This window comes from Monodelphis domestica, chromosome 1, assembly GCF_027887165.1.
Source record: "Monodelphis domestica isolate mMonDom1 chromosome 1, mMonDom1.pri, whole genome shotgun sequence".
NCBI lineage: Eukaryota > Metazoa > Chordata > Mammalia > Didelphimorphia > Didelphidae > Monodelphis > Monodelphis domestica.
In genome coordinates, this window is record NC_077227.1 from 8,704,493 (window position 1) to 8,727,399 (window position 22,907).

General features: G+C 38.9%; 1 protein-coding gene across 6 annotated transcripts in view; it reads right to left on the bottom strand.

The window, feature by feature from the left end:
• Positions 1-22,907, bottom strand: part of FANK1 (fibronectin type III and ankyrin repeat domains 1) — a 72,386-nt gene that overhangs the window by 35,562 nt on the left and 13,917 nt on the right. For 3 of the 6 annotated variants that reach the window (XM_056795220.1, XM_056795215.1, XM_056795206.1), the window contains exons 2-3: positions 13,581-13,700; positions 13,180-13,242 (exon numbers count right to left, since the gene is read on the bottom strand). The exons of 2 other annotated variants lie outside the window; for them this stretch is intronic. In XM_056795220.1, coding sequence (XP_056651198.1) covers positions 13,180-13,242; positions 13,581-13,700 — 183 coding nt within the window. The remainder of the gene's footprint in view (positions 1-13,179; positions 13,243-13,580; positions 13,701-22,907) is intronic. One more of the 6 variants, XM_056795210.1, reaches the window with a different exon arrangement.

Genomic DNA, 22,907 nt, shown 5'->3' on the forward strand with positions numbered 1-22,907 from the left:
ATCCCTGCAGGATGATTTGGAAGGACTCAGGACAAAGATTGCTCTCCACCTCCAGAGAAAGAACTGTTGGAGTCAGAATGCAAATGAAAGCATATGAGATTTTTCAATTGTTTATTTGGGTTTTTGTTTGGGGGCTTTTGTTTTATATGATTATTCACTACAAAAAGAACAATGTGAAAGCATATTTTGCATGATATTTTATATATATGTATATATAAGCCAGATTAAATTGCTTGCCAGCTCTGGGAGGGGGGAAGGAAGGGAGGGAGGGAGACAATTTGGATCATTTAATTTCAGAAAACTTACATGTAATTGGTAAAAAAAAATAAAATTGAATTAAATAAATAATGCTAGTTGACTAATACCCAGTGCAAAGCCAGGCAGATGGAAGATAGACTGTTTCGTGAAAGAATATCAAGTAAAATTTCTATCTGAACTCAATCGATAAAGATTATATGAATTTTCCTACTATTTGTAATAGCAGTAGTGCGGCGGTGAAGTAATGCAGTGGATAAGAGTGTCAGATCTGGAGTCAGAAAGACCCGAGTTCAAATGTAATCTCAGACACTTACTACGTGACCTTGGGCAAGTTATTTAACCTATGTTCCCTTAATCCACTGGAAAAAGGAAATGGCAAACCACTTCGGTTTCTTTGCCAAGAAACCCCCCCCCCCCCCATGGATAGCATCGGTGTGCTACAGGATCATGAAGAATTGGACATAACTAAATAGCAAGATAAAATACTGTCAAAGGTGCTCAACAATTGGTAAAACCGACTGTGTAAAAGTAAAAAGAATATGGTGGAGGATGGGTTTAGACATCCTCATAAATTCAAAATAAATAAATATCTAAACATAGAGAGCTACACCATTTAAAAAGTCTTTTTTTTCTGATTTTATATCAGTGAGTAGGGAGAAATCCTTTAAAGACAAAGCTATAAAGTAAACTGGTTTTTAAAGATTTCAGTAAAAAAAAATTAACGCTTTTGTGCTTTTAGAAAAGTAGTAATCTCTCTGAAATTAACCATGACAATTCATACCAACTCTTCGTAGTTACATATGGCAATACATTTCACCTCAATTCTACAGGCTCTCACCTTTACTTCAAATACATTAATTCCCAATGATAGTGTGACCTTTTACATAGAGTTCCAACAGTCGTTTTCTCTTGATTGCTAAGAAGTATCAGATGGACCTTCAAAAAGATTTTTAATCTGTTGTGTGAAGTAATCTTGATTTAATCATCTGTTATCCACCCCTGGAATTGTTTTTTAATGAACTAAAAAATGATTTGCCCTGGAAATAGAGTGAGTCCTCATCACTTGGGAAAAGCCTGATTTTTTAATCTGTCAACCAGTCTAAAATTAGTCAACCATGTAATTTCCTGCCACATAGCCAACTTCTCTGGAGATGGGAGAAATTCATGAATGACAAAAAAGAAAAGGAATCCAATTTCCATCATGTAGGTTAGGATTAGAAACAAATTTATTTTTCTTTAAAAACTCTTACTTTTCATCTTAGAATCAATACTGTGTATTGGTTCCAAGGCAGAAGAACAGTAAGGTCTAGGCAATGGGGGTCAAGTGACTTGCCCAGGGTCACACAGCAAGGAAGTGTCTCAGGCCAGATTGGAACTCAAGACCTCCCATCTCTAGCCCTGCCTGCCTCTTTTTCCACGAGGCACCCATAACTGCCCCCATAAATGCCTATTGATTGACTGGTTTGACAGACATTTGAAGAGTCAGGTGCTACCTGGGATGGAGTTCCCCTACTCAGACTCAGAACCTTTGTGACCAATTGTGGGTCCATCCCTTCCTGCACCTGAGATTCTTCATGAGTAAAATGGCAGCCATGATGCTCTTCGCTTACCTTACAAGATGGCTGCCTGTAAAGTGCTCCATAGTGCCAGCTGTTACTGTTAACAGGCAGACATCAGAGCTCAGAAGCCGACTGGGAAGAGTGAATTTATTTTTTTATTTCACATTCCTGTTGTTTCAAACTTGACCAGTGGCAACCAAAACATCCAGTGCATTTTTAATGACCTTTTTGGGGGGGAATAAAGAACCAGACCTGACATTTCACTTCCATAAGAAAATTCCACTGAGGAAAGTCAGCAACTCTGTTTTAGTCTTAGAACATTGCCTTAGAGCACCAGAAATTCTATGGCTTGTCATAGGGAGAGTGTTCATCCTGCCAGTATAATAAATAAGAGACAGAATTTGAATTCAAATCTTCTAACTTTGATGCTATCCTTTTTTATTCATTGTATCATCATTTCAGCTACTTAAGTAACTGGAGAGATCCATTTTCCTTGCCCTTTAAACACAATCAACTAATTAGATTCATTTAGGATATGAGCATGTAGCCTACATTGTAATGGAGGAGAAGGTTATCTCAGAAGTCTGATAGGATCTAGGATTTTTAATTTGGAAAAGACCTTCCAGGTCATTTGATTCAACTCCTCCAGGTTCTACAGAGGAGCACATTGGGCTCCTTCAGTGGAAGTGACTTGTCCAAGGTCATCTAGGTAGTATCAGTGTCAGACCTGGAGATTCACCCATGCATATGAAGGAAATTGTTCTTTAAACCCTCACTGAGGCTTGATTATCAGTCCAAAATGGAGATATGCCAACATTTGGAACATTATTATTATTAATATTGTTGCTGCTGCTACTATATCAATACACTAATCATTGCTGCAGATTGTGATAACATATTAATAATAAAATTAATTAATAATAATAAAAGCTAGCATTTATGCAACACTTTTTTTCAAAACACTTTAAGCCTAAGCCTTGCAACAACCATGTGAGCACTCTTTGTGGTGGCAAAAAATTTAGCAAATGAAGGGGTGTCCCTCGCTTAGGAAATGGCAGAACAAATTGCGGTAACTGATGGCGATGGTCAACTGTTGTGTTGTAAGGAGTGATGAACTGCTTGACTTCTTCCATATGAACCGGGAGAACCTCCAGGAACAGATACAGAGCAAAATGAGCAGAACCAGGAGAACATTGTACACAGAAGCTGATATACTGTAGCATGGTCGAATGTAACTGACTTTGCTACTAGTAACAATGCAAATGACCCAGGACAGTCCTGAGGGACTTAGAAGAAAGAATGTATCCACATCCAGGGAAAGAACTGTGGGAGCAGAAACACAGAAGAAAAACATATGACACCACTTATCACATGTATATATGGGTATGTGATCTGGGGTTTCAGCTTTAAAAGATCACTCCATAGCAAAAACAAATAATATGGAAATAAGTATCAAGTGATAACATTTGTACAACCCAGTGGAATTGCTTGTCGGTTTTGGGAGAGGGAACGAAAGAGGAGAGGGAAAGAAAATGAATCATGGAAACATGGAAAAATATTTAAAATGTAAAAAACCCAACAACCATGTGAGGTAGGTATTCATAGTGTCCCCATTTTATAGTTGAGAAAACTGAGGCAGAGGATAACTGACTTGCCCAGGGTCACACAGCTAGTAAGGATCTGAGGCTGGATTTGAATTTGAGTCTTCCTGACTCCAGGCCCAGCACTCTATCCACTATGGCACGACCCTTCTGTTAGGAGTTGACTGTAAAGGCATCCCTTCCACATGGAGGGGGTTAGGCCATTTGCTCCCCCCCTCACCTGGAGAATCTCTATAACATTTTGGAGCCCTGCCGTCACTCTAGAGAAAAGGTCTGGATTTTTTCTTTTCCTTTTATGAGGTATTTACAGCAAAAGAAACTGTGTGCATTTAGGGTATTAACAGCTAAAACAGATATTAGGCCATACCACACACATGTTTTATGCATTTCTGAGTTTCTAAACTTTCTGACACCTGCCAGTCTTCACATGCCATCTGTGGCTTCTGCTAAACCCTCCCAAATGCCCATTTAATTTCTTAGGCCAACCTGCATTGCCTGAAGGCCTCCATGAGGAGGGGCTCCTGGATTTGAAAACTCACAGGAAGATTTTGTGACGGCTCAGACTGTGACAGCCCTGAGAGAAATGTGTTATCCATAGGAAGAGGAGAAATTGCACGAGTCAAGAAGCAATGATAAAGCACCTGCTGTATGCCAGGGAGATGCAGAGAGGGAAAATGGTCCCTGCCCTCCAAGGGCTTTCAGTCTAAGGGAGCACAGCAGACAGACCACCAGGTATAAACCAGCCACATAAGAGTACCCTAGGGAAGGGGGAAGCCAGAAGAAAGGCCCAGAGCTGGCAGGCAATGTGTCCTGTTGGTGGCACAGCCAGGAGGCTGGTGGAACTGAAGCAGGCCTCAGAGGCCTGGTGAGGCAGAAGGGGGCTGGGGTCTGAGGGACTTTGAATGCCAAAGAAGATGCCTATTTTGCTCTGCTCCTGGAGGCCATAGGGAGCCACTGGAATGCCCTGAGGAGGGGGTGGCACAATGGGCCCTGGCCTTGAGGAAGGCCACTTTGGTGGCTGAATGGAGAATAGATTAAATTGGGGAGAGCTCCAAGGCAGGCAAATTCCCCAGCAGGCTAAAAGTACTGCGGGGAAGCACCCACTCTAGGAACCAAGTAGTATCAGAGGAGAGAAGGAGGTGAACTCGAGAGATGCTGTGAAAGGGAAGAAATCACCAGGTCTTGGTAAGGTTGGATACAGGGGTGAGAAATAATGAGGAGCTGGAAAGGGGGTGACATCCTGCTCATTCTTGGTCCTCCTCTGAAAATACACTGCCAAGGCCAGCTGGACCAGAGCCTTCAGAGGCAGATGGCCTGTAACAGGATGGGCAATGCATGGAGGGAACATCTGTACCAGTAACATCGAGCCAGGCCACCGGACAGAGCGACTGCACTGAAACACCAGTGGTTTTCCTCTAACAAGTGATTCATCAACTGACTGTATAAATCCCAACAATCAACCAGAAACCTAGACACAAATCTGTCTGGAGGACCCCTAATGTCTCTAGGCCTTGGAATGTCAAAAGAAATCGGATGTCTAATGCCCACAACTATGTGCTAAGACCATAATCGGTCAACAAACTCACTACAAAGGTTCTGGGGTTTTTCTGTTGAGTCTTCAATATACCAAAGATTCCAGCATTTATTCCATTGGGGAAAACAGCTTTGTCTAAATAACTAAAGTCACCATGTTGTAGTTTTCTCCGCCATCTGAGTTTGTATTTACAAAATATCGGCTCAAATTAAGAAAACAAACTGAAGTCACACGGCCAACACTGTCCCAAGAATCACAGCCTCAAGAGGCTGAGGGACCACCTACTCCAACATGCCTGAACCAGCATCACTTTCAACTACAAACAAGCAAGTGATTGGTCTGGAAGACCTCGAGGGAAGGCCAGCCCATGAGTGGCCATTTGGGACTCTGTCTAATTATTAGGAGGTTTTTCCTTGGGACACACTAAACTTGGCCTTTTCAAAACGACTCGCTCTTTGTTTTCGGTGGCCAAGCAGAACAAGCCGAGCAGATCCTTCCTCCATATTCCACACTTGAAAGTGGCCATTACGTCCCCACTAGCTTCCTCTCCAGATTAAACATTCCCAAATGTTTGACTAAATATATGAATCGCTTCATTACATTTTCACTGAACATGTTAAATGCTTTAGCATCATGCCGACATCCCCAATCATCTATATTTCAGAAGAGAAGCATAATTTAACAAAACACTTGATGCAGTGGTGGCCCACTAAAGAGACTTGGAATCTAGAAGAGTCTCATTAATTTATAAAAATGCTTAACATTTGTATCCCCAAACTCCTATTTTTAAATCAAATATTGAGAAATCCATTTAAAAAATAGTTGCTTCTTATGCCTAAATCTGAGCTATATTCATTCTTCATCATTGTGTGGCCAATGGGCCAATCTCTCTCAATGAGAAAATTCTAGGTATCAATACAATCCATATGATTTAATTTCCGAACAACATAAACATTTTAAATACATTTTATTGATGCCTTTTGTTACTTCATCAATCATTTCTGGAGGCTGGAAAAATCTTGCCCTTTTGATGTTGAGTCCTTCTTTATCACTAAGAAAGACACACCGCCACCCCTGATCCCATGAGTGCCGCAGAGAAGGAATCCTTCCTTGACTGCGTTCCAACTGCATGGACTTCCCGTTTGTTATTCAGGGCTCAGCTATCTGAACAATCCTTTCATTTATTCACATTGTTGTGGTTTTAAACTCTTACCTTCCATCTTCAAATCAATACTGTGAATTGGTTCCAAGGCAGTACAGCAGTAAGGGCTAGGCAATGGGGTTCAAGTGACTTGTCCAGGAATACACAGTTAGGAAGTGTCCAAGCACAAATTTGAACCCAGGACCTCCCTTCTCCAGGCCTAGCACTCTATCCACTGAGCCACCTAGCTAGCTGCCTAGCTTCTGCTCATTGTATTCTGCATCAGATAAACTGAATCTCCTTTAGGATCTCTACATCCATAAGTCACTCTTCCCATCTGACTTGGCATGAGACATCTCCCATGATGCCACAAGCACAACACAGTGAGGGAACAACTGCCTTCTCTAGATTTTAGGCTTTGTCTGTCTTATACACAGCTGAACAAAGCAATGTCTAATAGCCTCCAGGGATAACAGACCGAGAGTGGTTGCAAACCATAAAGTACTCTCTAATGTAAGCTATTTTTTGGATCATTATTGAATTTTTCATGCTCTTTCTAAAGGTGCAGGTGATGTTTCAGGAAAGGGAGGCAGTCTGTGTAAAGGCAGGATGTGGGGAAAAAGGATTTTATGTCTTCCATCATAATTATTTCCCAATATAATCCTCCCCTATTAAAGCCTCCCTTGTAACAAAGCAAAAACAGGTCAGTAAAATGTCCTGAGACAGACCAGGCCTCCTTCCTTCTTGCTCTCACTTCCAAAGGAGGGAAGAGCACTTCATGATGGTTTCCATGAGCAAGAGTGGTCACTGCAATTCCTCTGGCTTCTTCCTGCTTCCTGCCCCTCAAGCTGGCCTTTGGCTCCATCTGTCTTCTCTTCTTCTTTTTGCAGTCTCTTCTCTTCTTTATCCTGGTTCTCCACCTGTCTGACTGGTCCTTCTCAGCCTCCTTTGCTCCTTCTTCATCCCAGGTGCCCCCACTAAAGGTGGGGATCCCCCAGAGCTCTGTCCCAGGTCCTCTTCTCCGATCCCTTTATACCATTTTACTGGTAAGATCCTCAGCTTCCATTCTCTCTCTGCTAAGGATTCTTAGATGTGCTTATCTCGGCCTGACCTCTCTCCTGACTTCAAGACCCCATCTCCAACCATTTATTGGACATTTCAAAGTGGACGTCCAGTAGGCAACTTAAACTCAATTATGTCCAGCACTGAGCTCATTATCCCTCCCCCCCTAATACTCCTTACTTCTGCACTTCCCTGTTGAGGATACCATTATTCTCCTAATAACTCAGGCTCAAAAGCTGGCTGTCATCCTTGATTCCTTGTTCTTTTACCATATGGGCATTTCCACACTAGAATGGGGTGAAATAGCTCCCCCAAAATGCAAGCTGATCAACCCTCCCCACCCCACCTACAGAGCCAGGGGTCAGAGCCAGTATGCTAGAATAAGCAGGCGAGCAAGGGGCACCTCTATATCCTTGGCAGCTGACTAAGACCACCAAAGACCTATTCCTGAGCAGCTAGACCCAAGACCCCAGCAGACCGAAGAGCTTAGACCTGGGGCGCAGATATAGCAGAGAGAGTGGCAGCACATAGTAGAAGCCATGGAGACGCAAGAGGTGGACTCAGGCAAAAACTGCTCTCCTTAGCTCCATACACAGAGAGTCTGCCCTCCTCACTCAGACTCTTGACTGGAAAGGGAAGGAAAAACCAGATTAGTGATGGCAAACAATGCCTAGAAAATACAACTTCCAAAAACCAAGATCAAGAAGAAGGCTTTGACCCTGGATAAATTTTATGGAGAAAATAACCAGACTACAGAGGAAACAACAGAGGACAATGAACAATTAAATGCATCCAAACTTCCTCCCCCCCCCAAAAAAAAGGAAATTGGCCACAAATACTTAAAGAATTTAAATGGGAGATTTTGAGAAAAATGGAGTAGTTTTGGCAAGAAAAGTTGGAAATAATTCAAAAAAGAAAATAACAGTCTAAAAGACAGGAACTTCTAATTGGAGAAATAAGCCTAGAAATCAAATGAAATGATAAATAAATTGGAGAACACACTTAGACAGCTGGAAGCCATGAAAAGCAGGATAGACCAAGCCAAAAAGGAAAATCAAAAGATTATAGTGGAAAACCAGTCTTTAAAGAACAAAATTGGGCAGTTGGATGCCAATGATTTTGCAAAACAGCAAGAATAAAGCAAAGTCAAAAGACTGACAAAATAGAAGGAAACAGGAAATATCTCACTGAGAAGATGACTGATCATGAAAATTGGTCTAGAAGAGGCAATCTGAGAATAATTGGACTACCTGAAAACTCAGAAATAAACAGAAATCTTGAAACCATACTACATGAAATTATCCAAGAAAACTGCACTGATATTGTTGAACAAGAGGGCAAAATAGACATTGAAAGAGTTTATAGAACACCCTCTACACTAAATCCTCAAAAGAAAACTCCCAGGATTGTAATTGCCAAATTTAAGAGCTTCCAAGCTAAGGAGAAAATTTTATAAGAAGCCAGAAAGAGACAATTCAGATATCAAGGAGCAGCAATCAGGATTATACAAGATCTGGTAGCATCCACACTGAAGGACCACAAGGCTTGGAATATGATATTCAGAAAGGAAAGAGAATTGGGTCTTCAACCAAGGAACACCTACCCATCAAAACTGACTATATACTTCCAGGGGAAAGTATGGTCATTCAACAAAAGAGAAGATTTCTAAGTATTTGTAAAGAAAAGACCAGAACTAAGTGGAAAGTTTCATATCCAAACACAAAAATTAAAGGAAAAATTAATAAAATAGAAAGTAAAAGAACTATTGAATTAATAAATAAGATTAGAATTTGGTATTTTGAAAAAACAAATAAAATAGACAAAATATTGGTCAATCAAATAAAAAAGAAAAGAAAAAATCAAATTAACAGTATCCAAGATGAAAATGGAAACCTCACCTCTAATGAAGAGAAAATTAAGGCAATCATTAAAAATATTTTGCCCAATTATATGGCAATAAATACGGCAATCTAGGTTATTTACAAAAATATAAATTGCCTAGATTAACAGAAGAAGAAATAGAATATTTAAATAATCCCATATCAGAAAAAGAAATTGAACAAGCCACCAAAGAACTCCCTAAGAAAAAATCCCCAGTACCTAGATTCACAAGTGAATTCTATCATACATTCGAAGAACAACAAATCCCAATATTATACAAACTATTTGATATAATAAGCAAAGAAGGAGTTCTACCAAATTCCTTTCATGACACAAATATGGTACTGATTCCAAAGCCAGGCAGGTCAAAAACAAAGAAAACTACAGACCAATCTCCTTAATGAACACAGATGCAAAAATCTTAAATAGGAGACTAGCAAAAAGACTCCAGCAAGTGATCAGGAGACTTATTCATTATGAACAGGTGGGATTTATACCAGGAATGCAAGAATGGTTCAATATTAGGAAAACCATCCACATAATTGACCATATCAACAAGCAAGCCAACAAAAACCACATGATTATTTCAATAGATGCAGAAAAAGCCTTTGAAAAAATACAATACTCATACTCATTGAAAACACTAGAAAGTATAGGAATAGAAGGGCCTTTCCTAAGAATAATAAACAGTATATATCTAAAACAATCAGCAAGTATCATCTGCAATGGGGATAAACTAGAAGCCTTCCCAATAAGATCAGGAGTGAAACAAAGATGCCCATTATCACCTCTATTGTTTTACATTGTACTAGAAACACTAGTAATAGCAATTAGAGAAGAAAAAGAAATTGAAGGTACTAAAATAGGCAATGAGGAAACCAAGCTATCACTCTTTGCAGATGATATGATGGTTTACTTAAAGAATTCTAGAGAATCGACTAAAAAGCTAGTGGAAAAATCAACAACTTTAGCAAAGTTGCAGGATACAAAATAAATCCACATAAATCATCAGCATTTCTATATATCTCCAACATATCTCAGCAGCAAGAGTTAGAGAAATTCCATTCAAAACCACCCTAGACAAAATAAATACTTAGGAATCTACCTGCCAAGACAAACACAGGAACTATATATATGAACTATATGAACACAACTACAAAACACTTTCCACACAATTAAAACAAGATCTAAATAATTGGAAAAACAATAATTGCTCATGGGTTGGATCTAACATAATAAAAATGACAATCCTACCTAAATTAATTTACTTATTTAGTGCCATACCCATCAAACTACCAAAAAACTTTTTTAATGAATTAGGAAAAAATATAACAAAGTTCTCACACACTTCCCAGCTGTGTGACCCTGGGCAAGTCACTTGACCCCCATTTCCTAGCCCTTACCACTCCAAGATGGAAGGTAAGGGTTTAAAAAAAATATGGTAGTGGCTAAGAGACAAGAGGGAGGTTCAGTGGAATAGACTTGGGGTAAGTGACCTCAGCAGAAGGAAACTATAAGTAAATTAGGTGAACAAATAATAGTATACTTGCCAGATCTTTGGGAAAGGAAAAATTTTAAGACCAAGCAAGAGTTAGGAAAAATTACAAAATGTAAAATAAATTATTTTGATTACATTAAATTAAAAAGGTTTTATATGAACAAAACCAATGCAAGCAAAATTAGAAGGGAAGCAACAAATTGGGGGGGGGGCGAAATCTTTATAACAAAAACCTCTGACAAAGGTTTAATTACTCAAATTTATTAGGAGCTAAATCAATTGTACAAAAAAGCAAGCCATTCCCCAACTGATAAATGGGCAAGGGACATGAATAGGCAATTTTCAGATAAAGAAATCAAAACTATTAATAAACACATGAAAAAGTGTTCTAAATCTCTTATAATCAGAGAAATGCAAATCAAAACAACTCTGAGGTATCACCTAACACCTAGCAGATTGGCTAACATGATAGCAAAAGAAAGTAATAAATAATATAAATAATAATAAATAAAGGTTGGGGGGGGGTAGAATTGGGACATTAATGCATTGCTGGTGGAGTTGTGAACTCATCCAACCATTCTGGAAGGCAATTTGGAACTATGCCCAAAGGGCGCTAAGAGACTGCCTGCCCTTTGATCCAGGCATAGCACTGCTAAGCTTATACCCCAAAGAAATAATAAGGAAAAAGACCTATACAAGAATATTCACAGCTGCGTTCTTTGTGGTAGCAAAAAATTGGAAAATGAGGGGATGCCCTTCAGTTGGGGAATGACTGAACAAATTGTGGTATATGCTGGTGATGGAATACTGTTGTGCTAAAAGGAATAATAAACTGGAGGAATTTCATGTGAACTGGAAAATTCCTCCAGGAATTGATGCAGAGTGAAAGGAGCAGAACCAGGAGAACAATGTACACAGAGACTGATACACTGTGGTACAATCGAATGTCATGGACTTCTCTACTTGAGTAGCAATGCAATGATCTAGAACAATTCGGAGGGACTTATGAGAAAGAATGGTATTCACCTTCTGAGGAAGAACTGCAGGAGTAGAAATACAGAAGAAAAACAACTGCTTGATCACATGGTTCGATGGGGATATGATTGGGGATATAGACTATATGATCACCTTAGTTCAAATATCAATAATATGGAAATAGGTATTGATCAATGACACATGTAAAACCCAGTGGAATTGTGCATCAGCTATGGGAAAGGATTGGTGGGAGAGGAGGGAAAGAACATGAATCTTGTAACCATGGAAAAATATTCTAAATTAACTAATTAAATAGAATTTTAAAAAAAAGAATCACTAGCTGTGTGACCCTGGGCAAGTCACTTGACCCCCCTTGCCTAGTCCTTACCACTCTTCTGCCTTGGAGCCAATACACAGTATTGACTCCAAGACAGAAGGTAAGGGTTTATATATATTAAAAAAAAAAAAAAAAGAATCACTAGGCATTCTGAAAAAGTTTGGCAGAAAAATAGATTCAGGGAAGCATCTGACACCACCTACCATAACAAGCTCCAAAAAGTTATAAGACTCGAATTTAAAAGGTCACAACTTTTTTTTTAATTGAAAGAGAATGGAATGAAGCACCTTTTATAATTGTCATTTAGGGAGAATTGATGACCAAATAAAGAATAGAGGAGATAACAGATTAAATATATAATGATTATTATATAATTTGTTTTATTAAATGTTTACTGTATGATTGTTTTATTATATATCAAGTTAATAAGCCTTTGCATAAACAAAAATGTTATCTATTGATACCAAGGACCACCAAATGCCCCTGTTCACAGGTGATATGATGCCAATTCCCTCAGCCCTCCCTCAGAAGCATCTGTTCTAACAATTCACACAGGAAAAGTTAAGTGGATGACAAATGTCTGTTCTCCAAACTAGGACATATAGTTGAATTTTCAACTACAAAGATAATTTTTTTCAAGATAGACTCAAAAACTCCTTTTCTCAAACCCAATTTTCACAGTAATTTGGAATGAAATATGTGAATAAATGGATGAGGATAGAAGCAAATAGCACAACTGCCCATCATTATCCTGAAAAAAATAAATGACCAGGTTCAAGGCAAGGAGAAAGACCTGAACTAAAATCTGCTTTGACCTTTATTCTTTGTGTGGCCCAGGAGAAGTCCTTTAATAGCGATAAATCTGGAGCAATTCTCTATGACTTACCTGAGCCACAAAGGGTTCAGGGTCTAACTGGATGGAAGGGGCTTCCACGAATAGGAAATCATAGGTTTTTCCTGTATTCATGTAATGTGAATGCAGATTTTTAAGAAATCTAAAATGTTTAATATCAAAATACACTACAGCAAAATTTCAATATGAGGAAATAAATTCCTTTTTGAAGTTCTTCAAAATAAGATTTGTCCTTCAGTTAAGAGACTGAATTGAGGAGGAGAATAACATTGGATGCCATGGCCCTATATTTTCTGAAAGACCTAGAAAGAGCTTAGTCAGTCCATACGCATTTATTAATCTCCTCCAAAGTTGCAAACACTCGAGAAAAAAATGAAACAGCTTCTGTTCTTGCAGAATTAGTATTCTATCAGTAGAAACAACTCAACATGTGTCTAGAAGGCCACAGGCACAGATGACAAAGAGTTACAAAATAAATACCAGGGAATCTGTGAGGATGGGAGTGGGCACAGGCTGCTTGGAGAATCCAAAGAGATCCTGCGCCTGTAGAAAGGAGATGATATTCCAGGTGAGCATAGAAGGAAGAGATAATCCCAAGATAAGTTAGGAAAGTCTGCATTCTGGGAATGGGGGACAAGCCCCACTGCCATTTATGTCTAAAAGGTATATTAAATCTATTAATTTATTAATAATAATAACAACTGGAATTTATAGAGAGCATTAAAGCTGGCAAAACACTTTCTGTACATTATCTTACTTGTTCATTTGCATAATGTATAAATGAGTTATCAATCCCCTTTTCCCCTTATTTCTCCATCTGAAATGACACACAAACCATAACAATTCTATTTCTAGCCTGCTAAGTAGCTATAAAATTGTACCTGGCAGAGTTTGGTCATCATTGGTTGTATCAATTTCATACCTCCTGCTATTACAAATGTTCGAATCCCTTAGAATGCTACACTGGAAAAAACTGTACACTCCTGTGAAATGAGCAGAGTCTATGAATCAAAAGGTATAAAAAAGGAGGATCCACAGTAGAGAAGATAAATTAATTACTAATACAAAAAAATATGATCAATATTATTCTTACCCTGATTTTCACAAGTGGCCATGCAAATACATTCTGTCTCACCTACAAGATCATTGCTTTATTTTGGGAGGGCACCAACTGGAGCTAAGTTGAAGTGCTCACATAAATAAGAGTTCTCATTAAAATTGTATTAAGGAGTGCATCAAATGGCACAATCAACTATTAAGTTATTTATAGAAATCAGTGTTTAGGGAAAGCAACGGACACTGAGTCACAAGCCCAATTCTGCTGTTATTTAAAAAGGAGAGTTTCTTCTGGAGGCACCATTGCTCCTCTAACTGACAGCCAGCTCAGTGCTTTGCTGATCTATGGGAACAAGAGTATTTGATCAGGAGGAAATGGGTGAAGGAATCAGGTCAGACTTGTCGAGTGGCACAGCTGTAGGGGCCAGGGGCTTCTGGGGTAGCTCCCTTCATGTTTTCATTCCTAGATGTGCTTCCATGTCCTTTCTCATGTGTCGCCATTCCTCTGGGGTAACTGGGAAGGAATTTTCTGTGGGAATTCCCTGCAGGTGCCTGGTATGCCTAGAGCCTTGTCCTATCATTGCACAGTTCAGATGCTTATTACACCAACAAGGGGTTGGTCCTTGATGATGCTGAGCTACAACATCAATGAATGCTACAGCCTCAACAGTAACTCCTGAAAGTACTTCTATATCCTTAGCCACAGATACTGAAGGTCTCCAATTATTGGACACAGATTTTTAACAGTGTAAGGGTAGGGTTCCATTACCATCCAATTAGTGTAATCATGGATCAATCAATCTAAAGACGTATGAAATTGTACGTGTATAAACAAGACAAGCTTGTGGTCAGTTTGTGAGGAATAGTCCTCTTTGGATCAAGAAAGCAACGTGATTGGTGAGGATGTCAGTCACATCCATTGGATATATGCATAAACACAATGTCAGGCAAGCACCTTGGGAGGTACACCAGTCTAATGGTGGGAGAGTTTCAGTTTGGAAGATTCTAGCTGGAGTGAGAGCCAGGGCCCAGAAAGAGAATCACATAGGAGGAGAGAGAGTTTCAGTCTCTCTTGTCCTCCATCAAACCCCATCAATTATGTCATCAGAGAGATCAGACCACTAGGAGACAACACACTCATCAAAGAAGGATAGTCATTTGAAGAAAGGCAACTTCATGAAATGTCACCCTAGTGGAAGAGATAAATACGGCCTGTGACCTTTATAAAACCATTATGGGTCCATCACAGAGCTGTATCTGATGGGAATTCCTGAGGACACTACAAAGAAGAAAAGGACTGAGTTCTTCACTACAGTGGCACCTAAGTCTGAGCTAGCCCACTCTTCTTCTGGACATAGTTGAATACTTGAGAGAAAATATGACTTGGGCTTTTGGGAGAATGCCCTGTACCAAGTGCTATTACTACATAATGTTGTAATAAATACTTTTGCTAGAAGTGAATGGAAGTAAATTAAAAGTGTCAAGTTTGCCACCAGTAGGCCGCAACTCCAAGTGAGGCCAGAACCAGGCTAAAATGTAACTGGGAAATGTTTCACGAGAGAAATATCGATAAAATGCAACAGAGATGATGTCAATCTGTGGTTTTCTATGCCAATATGCACTACTTGCAGAGATCTTAAGTTTGATGCAAACTGATGTACAAAACTTTAGTGTCTGTCACCTGTGGAGGGACTGGCAATCTTCAAGGAGAGAAGAGAATAAAGGCCCTGTCTAAGGTGCTGAAATGCACTATCAGGGATGTTCATGGCTATGTTCAAGATGGACTGGGCAACCTCCAAAGTCCATCTCTTGAATTCTTTCTTTGCCAAATGTATTACATGGGTTTCCACTCCATGTAATTGCATCAACTGTTATTCTGCAAAATAGAGGGGACCCAGAAACTAATATTTTCTTATCCAAACCTCAATCAAGAGGGAAAAAAAAACCAAGAATAAACTTGCCACCATCTTGATGGGAACACTGACACTGCCTGCTATTCAGTCAGTAAACATTTATTAGGCTCCTATTCTGGGCCAGGCACTGGGGGGGACACAAGGAAAGGCAAAGGCAGCCCCTGCCCTCAAGGAGGTCCCAGTCTAACAGGAAGACAAAATGCAAACAACTCTTTATGAAAAAGTTCTAGGCAGGACTCATTGGCGATAATCCATGAAGAGGAGGCATTAGAATTAAGGGGCATCAGGAAGAAACTTTGACATCCCAGCTTTCTAACCCTTCAGGTTAGAGATGAAAAGATTAAGGTCTAGAAATGTTAAATGACTTGCCCAAGGATACACAGGTAGCAAGTAAGCCAGCCAGAACTTGAACCAGGTCCTCTAACTCCAAATACCAAGCTTCCCTGCCTAGAGCCCAGTGAGGGAATCCTGCTGAGTTTTCCTGTCCAAATGTACCTCTTCTGGCAAATTGTAGCACTTGGTGTTCCAAAGACCCTTTCAGCATGTCCTAGAGCTCACAGGAACAGAAGAGATCTAGAACAAATAAACAGACGTCGTCCTAATATTTGGCCTCCAAAAGCAGTCTGTGGCCAGGAAAGATAAATGGTAGGGGTATTAAGTTGAAATATTATAAACATCCATAAGAGGTAAAATACATAACTTTTCTTTGCCTTTTGGGTAGCAGAGGTGTATAGAAATTATCAATTAAAAGCCAATACATACAATCTCTCAGTAATGTTGTGTAGTTTCATTTTTCATTGGTCAGCTAACCTGTGAGTCCCTTGAATGCCAAGTTTTCTCAACAGAACTATCTCCTGGTTGAAGGCCTTGGCTGGTTGGTAGAAATCTCTCCAATTCTCCTTCAGCTGAGAGATGCACTGAGTGTGAGCTGTTATATCACCTCCTTCGTCTGAGGTGCCAAAATACGAGTTGATATACAGATACGGTTCTTGCCTCCAAATAAACAAGGATGGTGTAAAGCCTATAGTATCCTTCCAGGTAGAATTATAGGTATGTCCTAGAAATGAAACATGGTGACTCCACTGAGCTTTTTGCTCTGGTCTCAAAGTTCCTGATATGTCCAAGAGTATATAGTTCAAACACCTAGGCTACAGGTCACTTTGAGGATGGTAAGAGTAGTTTTAGACTTCTTTCATATCTGCAAAATCTAACATTTCCTCAAGTAGCTTGCTCTCAGATCTCTTTCTTGGTTGGAGTAGATGCTGGCAAGGGATCCAGCCATCAAAAAATTATTTTCTCAAACTCTTTAGGAATAGCAGATTTTTTTTATTTTTGATTGAGCATGCTTCTGCATTGCTGGTGAATGGTCAATCTCTGAATCAGTCTCCAGTCAAAATATGACTCATTATTTTACCATCTTCCAGGGAAAGAAAATCAACATAAATTCCCATGGTTGGCTAGCATTAAGTGCTTCAAGTAGGCAGCACAGGTTGGTAATGTCTTCCTTTATACACACCTGGCCCAACATCAATGCCAACCCCACTTTAGGATGCTGAGGAGAGGATAAGACTCGAGGAAGAAGCCAACAAGAGAGAGGCTTGTAGTCTCTATTATGCCTCTATCTCCAATTTGTTACACTACAATCTTTGGGGAGTTTCCCTTTGGGTGAGATCCGAGAGCCTCTCTCTCGTGATTATCTTGCTCCCAATGGGAGAGCTCCTTCCCTCTGTCCTGTCTGGCATATATTCTCCCATTTATAGAATCTCTGATTTGTGCTTTTGTATTGACTTGGATAAATGAGTTTCTTTGCCCAAAAGATAAAAAAGGCAGGTAATTCCCAAGTTATCAATTAGTTCCAAAATTAATTTGCAAATTGGTCATTTGCTACTCAGAACATTTCCCCAAAAAATAGTAGAAATGGTTCATGGATAAGCCTAGACAACTGACTGCACTAACAGTGTAAGTGTAGCTAGGGACATTGGTACCAAGAATATCGACTTGAGACTACTGCTCATGAGGCATGAGGGGAAGGTGGAAGCCATCAGGATGGGCACCTCCTTCCTCTTTCCTTCGTGCATGGCCAGTCCTTAGGCAACATTTTGAAATGGGTGAAATTTGCCTCCAATATCCTCTCACTTCCCTTTCAATGTCCCTTTTCCAATGTCTTTGCTCCTCCCTGCCACATCCCTGGACGCCCAGGGCTCTCACCTTGGCCTAAGCTGCCCAGTGCACTAACCTGCCTGGTCTTGTCCTACTTTAGAAAGTGCTTTTCTTTCCAAAACTCTGTACCTTTCCTCTTAGTCAACCAGACTGCCCCATTCCCTTTGTACAGCAGCTTTGTGGCAGGAAAGAAGCCACTAGTTGGACAACTGAATGACTGAGTCACCCTTTAATACAATAGCTGACATTCACATAGCACTTCAAAGTTAAAGTCCTTTTACAAACGTGGCCTCACTTATTCCCACACTAGGCATAACCTGTGCCTGAAAGCTGCTGGCCAGCAGAGGGAATCTCGAATGGGCAGAGAAAAGGAAGCCCAAACAGATCACAACCCAAATCAAACTAACTCAGGGCACTGTGGGAAAGAAAGGTTCCCCTGCCTGGGAACCTGCCTTCCAAAGTTCCAAGCTAGCTTCCTCTGGGAAACCTGCAGATCCTCTCACTCCAAATCTTTTCACCTGGTTCCCATGGCAGCAACAATCAGAAAACTGTGAGAGGAGCAGCAGCAGCTATTTAAATATGTAGGTCACTGGTAAATTGAAGTTGGTTACTGGGGAGGGGGAGAGAGGGAAGAAAGGGGATAGAACACCAGGGAAGAGAAGCCTAGTCCTTTGGACCAAGAGTCAATATGTAAGTTATCCTTTTGAGGGCACAAGTATTTTCAGCCTATAACAATAATACAGATTGAAAAATTAAAACATATCAATATGGTTGAGCCCCATTTCAGGAATAGGACTGACTTGTAAAGTGCCAAACTTCCAATCTGAAAAATGGAAAATAAATTTGAAATGTGTGGTTCGCTCTGATAACAAATAATCACTGCTCTGCAGCTTACAGACACATCACAATGATTTCTGAATTGATTCTCATGACCACCTTGTAAAGGAGGAAGAAAAAAAAACCACCAGATGTTCCCAAAGATCAAGATGTCTTTTCTGCTCAGGATGGATGGGATGCTGGGGCGGCTCAGGAACATCACCCAAAGACATAGAAGTTTGGCATCACTTTTGTAGGAGTAATATTTATAAAGCCTTTTCAGAATTAAAAATTTAGAGTTCAATAGAAGGAGGAACCCTAGATGACTACTGCTAGGAGGAGAATTCATAGTCAGACATGGGATAGAGGAAATAATAAAGAAAAAGAAAAAAATTTACTACAAAAATTAAAAAGCTTTTACACAAACAAAACCAATATATCTAGAAAAAGAAAAAAATCTACTGATTCAGGGAGAAATCTTTGCATCAAATATATCCCCAAAAAAGCCTTCATTTTCAAAAATGCATAAATAATTAAGAAATCTATATGTATGCCTCAATATGTAAAATGTGTGTATATATAACTAATAGCTATTTTCCAAAAGATAAATGATCAATGAATATAAAAAAATACTTCTCAAAAGAACTGCAAAGTGTGTTCACAACCCATATGGGGAAAAAAATGTTCTGAAGCATCCTATAAAAGAAATGCAACTCAAAACTACTCTAAAGTTTCACCTCACACCATGGATTGGACAAGGTGAGAGAAAATAGCAATAGTCAGTATTAGAAGAGATGCAGACTGATAAGCACACTTATACATTGTTGGTAGAACTGTGAAATGGCACTATTTTGGAAAGCAATTTGGAATTATGCAAATAAGGACACTAAAATGTTCATACCTTCCTGGGCATCTATCCCAAGGAAAACACAAGTAAGAAAAAAGTCCCAATATACACCCAAATACTTAAAGCATCACTTTTTGTGATTGCTAAGGATTAGAAACAAAGTAGACAGCCATGGATTGGGGAATGGCAAACAAATTGTTACATGAACATAATGTAAGACAATACAGTAAGTAAATGATAGGCGTGATGAATTCAGAGAAACATGGATGGCAACAGAATAAAGTAAGCATAGCCAAGCAAATAATTTACATGGTAACTACAACAATATAAATGGAACAGATACTCCCCAAAAATAAAAAAGAGAATACAACAAAATTATAATAATCAAATATGTCTTGATTGGAGATGAGTGGAAGCCCCCATTCTGCCCTGTGTGGAGGGGTTACATTGTATAGGGTTTTAGACTTTTTCAATGTTTTCATCAGTTGTCCTGATTTTTTTTTTCTTCTTTATAGATATACTATTTGTCACATGGGATTGCTTTCTGGAGGGGGAAGGGGAAGGATCCATAATTATGATAAAACCTTTTTAAAGAAGTCTTATCACCCAAAACATGCAGGGAATTGACCCAAATAATGCAACAGCCATTCTCTAACACACATGTAGCTGATATGTACACACAGTTCTCAAAAGAATAATTAATTGGACAGCTAGGTGGCTTAATGGTTTGAGAGCCAGACCTAGAGAAGGAAAGGGCTTAAAAAAGAGAGACAAAAGCACATCTGGGCCAAAATAGTGAAAGAAACTATATATTTTATTTACTTTAACTGCAACAACTGTTTTGCAATTAATCAGTTCAGTAATAAAATATGCTCAGGAAAACCTTTAAAGCAGCTCCAATTACTTCCTCATCAGGTCTGGACAAAGGCCACAAAAAGATGTTCTGGAAGATGATTGGGAAAGGGGTATGGCTGCTTTGAACAACTATTTTCCTGAATTTATACTATTGATATGAAACAAATAGGAGAGGCCACATAGCATGGTGAATAGAGAGCCAACTCACAGTCACAAGACTTGGGCTGAAGTCCTAACTAGTCACTACGTAGCTTGGTGATCCAGAACAAATCCTATAGTCCAGCAGTTCTCCCAGAAGCTCTCAAAAATATGTAAAGTATAATTGATATATTTCTTGCCTTCACAGTGGGTGAGGGAGGGGAAGGAAGGAGGGAGAGAATTTAGCACTCAAAACTTTTTAAAACAATAATAATAATTTTACAAGAAAGAAAACTAGAAAAGATGCCAACCTGTCCTGGTGGAGAGAATTTTCTTCTCCCTCATCTGGGAATATCTAGTACCATATTTCATATATGGGTCCAGTCTCTATTCCCAAATGAAATCATACAATTTTATCTTCCCCAAATTAAATATTGCGACAGTGGCCCTCCCTCAATAAGGTTACGTTAATATTTCAAAAATAAAGTAAGATACAAAGAGAGCAAAAGAACCAAGATACAGCTTTCAACAGTTTCAATAAATCTCTTTAAGACTGCTTAGTTCCTAAAGCAATTCATATGTATAAAAATACTCTGATAATTAGAATAGTGCAAATTAAAATAACTGTGAAGTACCATTTCACATCTATCAGGTTGGCTAGCATGATAGAAAAGGAAAATTACAAATTTAGGTGGGGATGTGAGAAAGTTGGTATATTAATGCACTGCTGAAGCTGTGAAATGATCCGACCATTCTGGAAAATATTTTGGAACTACCACCAAAAGACTCTAAAATTCTACATACCCACTGACCCAGCATTACCGCTACTAAGTCTGTAACCCAAAAAGATCAAAGAAAAAAGCCTCTATGTATGAAAAGTTAAAGGAGCTCTTTTTGGGATGGTAAAGAATTGTAAATGGGGTGGGGGAGGGGGCACCCATTAATTGGGGAATGATGGAACAAGTTGTGACATATAATTGTGATGAAATACTATTGTGCTATAAGAAATGAAGAGCTGAGCAGATTCAGAAAAATTTGGGAAGACTTACATGAACTGATGCAGAGTGAAATAAGCAGAACCAAGAGACCATTTTACACAGTAAAAGCTCCTGTATGACGATCAACTATGAAAGACTTGGCTAGTCTAATCAAGACAGTGATCCAAGACAATTCCAAATGACTCATGGAGAGTGCTCTCTACCACGAGAGAACTGAGGAACTCTGAGTGCAAACTAAAGTGTATTTTTTCACTTTATTATTCTAACTTTTTTTTACAACATGGCTAACATGGAAATGTTTTACATGACTTCATGTGTATAAATTATATATTGCTCATCTTCTCAATGGGATGGGGAAGACTGGAGGGAAGAAATTTGGAACTCAAAAATTTTTAAAGTTACAAATAAATAAACAATAAATTTCCAAGATAATTTTTTTGATACGTTTGGTTCCATAAATCCCTTTTTTCCTTTTTTATTTCATTAAACATAAAAGAATTTTTAACAATTTTTTTATTTTAAATTCCAAATTCTCTCCTGTCCCATCCCTCCACACTCCCAGAGAAGGCAAGCACTTTAATTTTGATTATACATGTGAGGTTATCCAAAACATTTCCATATTAGCCATGTTGCAAAAGAAAACACAAGGGAAATAAGACTAAAAATAAAGAAAGCAAAAAGGCACTATGAGGCAGTGCTTAAATTCTCAGGCCTGGAGTGGAGACTTCTTATGAGTCATTCTGACAAACTGTATAAAGTTTAACATGAGAGGAAAGAAGTTGTTCAATTATAACCTACATCTAATTACTCCTAATTATATTATGCTTTAAGATTAGCTGATTATCCTTAAATATCTAGGCATTAATCACTACCTCTATAGAATCACATTAAACTGTATAACGTTGATAAAATCAATGCTCTAGGAAGAGCAGAGGTTACTAAAATAGGATCGTGGTTAAATTATTCCTCACAATCCCCTCCAGCATTTGTCATTTTCTGTTATGTTAGCCAACCTGATAAGGTGTGAAGTGGTATCTCAGAGTTGCTTTTGTTTGCATTTCTCTAACCAGTTATGATTGAGAGCATTCGATTTGTGTGACTATTAATAGCTTTGATTTCTGAAAATTGCCTGTCCCTCATCAGCTGGGAAATGGCTCTTATTTCAATAACTTTTCTCTTTTTCCTGTTTTACTTCTAATTTTGGCTGAATTCGTTTTGTCTAATAGCTTTTTAATTTCATGTAATCAAAATTATCTAATTTACTTATGTTTGGTCAAACTTTCTCCTCGTCCACAGATCTGACAGGTACGTTCTTCCATGCACCTCTAACTTACTTCTATCACTCTTCATGTCTAAATCATTTATCTAGTTTGTCTTTAACTTGGCATATGATGTGAAATGTTGGTTTATACCTGGTTTCTACCC